Source organism: Sardina pilchardus, chromosome 16 (genome assembly GCF_963854185.1).
Source record: "Sardina pilchardus chromosome 16, fSarPil1.1, whole genome shotgun sequence".
Classification (NCBI taxonomy): domain Eukaryota; kingdom Metazoa; phylum Chordata; class Actinopteri; order Clupeiformes; family Clupeidae; genus Sardina; species Sardina pilchardus.
Genome location: NC_085009.1, coordinates 25,148,683 through 25,153,682, shown reverse-complemented (window position 1 = coordinate 25,153,682; position 5,000 = coordinate 25,148,683). Strand labels below are relative to the sequence as shown.

The 5,000-nt window shown below is 47.0% G+C and overlaps 1 protein-coding gene across 1 annotated transcript in view; it reads left to right on the top strand.

Moving 5' to 3' along the window:
* Positions 1 to 5,000, top strand: part of zgc:109889 (uncharacterized protein LOC553542 homolog) — a 52,504-nt gene that overhangs the window by 36,944 nt on the left and 10,560 nt on the right. The window contains 3 exon segments of the mRNA XM_062516054.1: positions 2,753 to 2,906; positions 4,141 to 4,190; positions 4,193 to 4,248. Of these exon segments, the coding sequence (XP_062372038.1) occupies positions 2,753 to 2,906; positions 4,141 to 4,190; positions 4,193 to 4,248 (260 nt within the window).

Genomic DNA, 5,000 nt, shown 5'->3' with positions numbered 1-5,000 from the left:
TCTCTTATGAGTCTGCAGTAGACGTCGGCAAATTAGACAGCGTACAGACATGGAGTTGACATTCTTCAAGCTCTTTTTTGGAAAGCGGTATCTGTTGCTACAGCCGCACAGAGAGAGCCACTGTCCTGCCTGCACACTGACCACAAATGCCCTTCTGAACTGCCACTCTGCGTTAACGAGACGGCCTCTTCAGCCAAGCACATGGAAGAGGGGGGGGGGGGGGGGGAGCAAACCTCTAACTGAATACCTGCGTGCTACAAACCACTCACTCACATAGCACACTCTACTGGATGTACTTAACATGTATTTAACATTGGTATTTGCATATATGCTCATTCAGCACTTTCAGGCAAAGTGTAATGCTTTGCAAATACTCTCCTCTTAATTATATCTAGCTTGTTGCATGTTTTCTTATTATTCGTTCTCAGTGAAAATTGCAGTACAAATGAAATGGATTTGCTTTCTTACTTACAGAGGAGGGGAGAGGAGAGGAGAGGAGGGGTCATTGTTTGTTGTAAGAGTTTAATGCATCAATTGACCAACCAACCGTTGCAAGTCAATGAAGTCTTTCCAGACCCATATCCACTCTCAATCTCAATTGAGATTTGAGAAGCAGTCTGATGTTAACCAGGCTAGATCACAGCTAATGTAGTCTTATGAGTGAACATAGCCATGTAGTCTTTAGAGTGGACACAGTCATGTGGTGTTTAGAGTGGACACTGCTAATGTAGTCGTCCGAGTGGACACAACCATGTAGTCTTTAGAGTGGACACAGTAATGTAGTCTTTAGAGCAGCCACAACTAATGTGGTCTTCAGAGTGGTCACAGCTATGTGGTCTTTAGAGTAGACACAGCTAATGTGGTCTTTACAGTGGACACAGCTACCAGTAATGTAGTCTTTAGAGTGGACACAGCTAATGTGGTCTTTAGAGTGGACACAGCCATGTAGTCTTTCGAGTGGACACAGCCATGTCGTCTTTTGAGTGGACACAGCTAATGGGGTCTTTCGAGTAGACACTGCCATGCAGTCTTTTGAGTGGACACAGATAATGTGGTCTTTAGAGTGGACACAGCTAATGTGGTCTTTAGAGTGGACACAGCTAATGTGGTCTTTAGAGGGCAGAGCATGCTGGGGGTGGCCCTTCTCCGTGGGCGGTCGAGGCGTGATGTGGATGCCATGTGCTTTTGTTTTGATCTGTGAAATATATTATTTGGCCTGAGTGTGCAGTATGTTCTCATACATCAAGGACCGGCCGGCACGATTTTTTCCCCTTCCTCTCTTCCAAGTGAGTGACCATCTGGTGGCCTGTCCACAGCAGAGATTTGACCCCCCCCCCCTTCCACCCCCCACCCTCAGCGTACACAGGCGCGCGCGCACACACACACACACACACACACACACACACACACACACACACACACCTCCCCCTCTCCCCATCTGATTTAGAGAGCTTTTCTGTGGGTGCAGCTTAGATCTCCATGGCTGGGGCTTTATCCACTCCGGCCACACCCAATATAGCACTGGGAATGAGTGTGTGTGTGTGTGTGTGTGTGTGTGTGTGTACGGAGTGCTCATACCAATCTGAGCGTCTGTTATACTCTGTTTGGCTGTGTAGAAGTGTGTTCAGGGTTCTGTTAAGAAATAGAAAAAAAAGTTGTTTTCTATCTGTGTGTATGTGTGTGTGTGTGTGTGTGTGTGTGTATTTGTGTGTCTGTGTGTGTGTGTGTGTGTGTGTGTGTGTGTGTGTGTGTGTGTGTGTGTGTGTGTGTGTATTTGTGTGTGTGTGTGTGTGTGTGTGTGTGTGTGTGTGTGTGTGTGTGTGTGTGTGTGTGTGTGTGTATTTGTGTGTGTGTGTGTGTGTGTGTGTGTGTATTTGTGTGTGTGTGTGTGTGTGTGTTTGTGTGTGTGATTATATTAGTATATTATCTGTATATATTATCTGAGAAAGCCAGTGACCACATCGTAGCTATCGTTATCGTATCTTATCATAGCCCACGCTGGCAGTGGTGTGGCTGAGTAGACATCCGGTCAGTAATGCCCTCATGTCGGGTATTATCACTCTGATGCCCCTGATCTCACCCCCCCACTGCCACACACCCCCCCCCCCCCCCCCACTGCCACCCCCACCGTGGCAGAGTGGCATAGGGGCCGAGGGCTTGGCAGCGTGGCAGTCTTGATTAGACGGCCATCTGTAATCTGTGTCAGAGATGCCACCAGGGCTCACAGATGTGCTGTTGTGCTGCCCAGATTACCAGCCAACTTTCCAGGCAGAGAGAGAGAGAGAGAGAGAGAGAGAGGATGAGTCTTATGGCGCTGACACACACAGATACACACACACACACACACACACACACACACACACACACACACATTTACACACATTCACACACACATTCATACACACACACACACACACACACACACACACACACACACACTGATGGAGGAAGGTTATTGCTGTTATCACTGGGAATCTCTGCCAGCGAGGTGTACTGTATTTAAGCGATTGTGAATGTCTCAAATTCAACATCAATACAAGGGGGTACAAAAATGAAGACTGTCAATGTAGAAATTGATGTAACAAGGATTTTAGTTAAATAGCTTAAAACATTTTTGACATGTTGTCTCTAACCCTTTCTCCCGTCTCCTAGAGGAAGACTGTCAAGATCAATATTGATGTAACAAAGATATTAGTTCAATCATTTAAAAGATTGTTGACCTGGTGTCCCCTCTCTCTGTCTCTCTGTCCAGTCTCCCTGCAGGACATCAACATGAGGAAGGCCTTCAAGAGCTGCACCACCCAGGACCAGCAGGTGGTGTCCAGGAACTCCATCCCCAACCCAGTGATGGAGATCTACCACCACGTGGACAAACCTCCACCACTCAATATACTGAGTCCATACAGGTAAACACGCACGCACACACACACACACACACACACACACACACACACACACACACACACACACACACGCCGTGACAAGCCTCCGTCACTCAATATACTGAGTCCATACAGGTAAACACGCACGCACACACACATGCACACACATGCACACACACACACACACACACACACACACACACACACACACACACACACACACACACACACACACATCTACTGTAGGTAAACATGCACAAATGCACACACACACACACACACACACACGCCGTGACAAGCCCCCAGTGTTCAATATTCTAAGTCCATATAGGTAAACACACACTCACAGACACACACACACACACAGTGACAAGCCTCCGTCACTCAATATACTGAATCCATACTGGTAAATGCACTCTCACACACATGCGATGCTCATGCATATACACACACACCAACTACTGTGACAAGCGCCCAGTGCTCAATATACTAAGTCCATATAGGTACACACACACACACACACACACACACACACACACACACACACACGCCGTGACAAGCCTCCGTCACTCAATATACTGAATCCATACTGGTAAATGCACTCTCACACACATGCGATGCTCATGCATATACACACACACCAACTACTGTGACAAGCGCCCAGTGCTCAATATACTAAGTCCATATAGGTACACACACACACACACACACACACACACACACACACACACACACACACACACACACACACACACAGTGACAAGCCTCCGCCACTCAATATACTGAATCCATACTGGTAAATGCACACGCACTCACACATACCCATACATACTGTATACTGTACACACACACCAACCACTCTGGCAAGTCCTCAGTGCTCAATACACTAAGTCCATATAAGTAAACACACACACGCACACACCAAAGAAACATGCCACTCTCCTTGCAAACTGTGACAGATTGAGAGTGGGATTTGTTGACACCTTTTTCTCTCACTCTCTATCATCCTGCCTTTTTCTATTTATCTCTCTCCCTTTATCTCTCTCTCTCTCTCTTTCTCTCCCTCTACCACTCTATTTCTCTCTGACACACTATCTCCCTCTACCTCTTTCTTCCTCTTTCTCTCTTTTTCTTTTTCCCCTCCCTCTCCCTCTCCCTCTCTCCCTCTCTCTCTACCCCTTTCTTCCTCTTTCTCTCTTCTCTTTTTCTCCTGTCTCCTCTCTCCTCTCCTCTCTCCACCCCCTCTTCCCCTCTGCAGGGATGATAAGAAGGATGCGCTGAAGTTCTAACACAGACCCTCCTACTTCTTTATCTGTGGAAGGAGAAGATGCTGCAGGCCAACGAGGACAAGAGGAAGGAGAGAGATGAGAAGAAGAAGTGTGTGTGTGTGTGTGTGTGTGTGTGTGTAGTGTGTGTGTGTGTTTGTGTGTGTGGTGTTGTGTGTGTGTGTTGGTGTGTGTGTGTGTGTGTGTGTTGTGGTGTGTGAGTATGCTAGAGATTCATGAGATGAGACTGCAGAGATTTCTGGTGGTGGTAGGGTGTATGGGTGGGATGTGTAGGAGATTGCAAGAGATGTGTGTGTGTGTGTGTGTGTGTGTGTGTGGTGTGTGTGAAAGAGAAAGGTCATTTGAAGGCTACTTGCTTGTTCTGTTGCTATTTCTCTCTTTATTTGATCTCTCTCTCTCTCTCTCTCTGTCCAGCTTGATAGCAGCTCTCATCTCTGTGTTAATAACTCATCACATCACTCTAGTCCTCAGTTTCTAGTGAACAATGTGACTGCTCTGTTATAGTGTATATGGTCCTAAAATGTTGTCTGCTCTTTTTCATGTTTAGACAGAACCCACACTCACACAAACACCCTGTTGCCCTCCCTTATACACACTCAGGGCCAGATGTACTAACGTTTTGCGCCCATTTCAGGCGTAACGTGCGCATATAAACATGGGGAGGATATGTACAAACAAGCCGCAATGAGGGAAACGCGCAGACTGCCTGCCGTGGGAGCTGAAAATGGCTATTTGCGCTTTTCCGTGTCATGCATATTAATTCCTGGGCGGATCAGGTGAAAATGGGTGTAACGCGCAAGTACAGGGGAGGAGAGGTGCTAATAGCGATTGA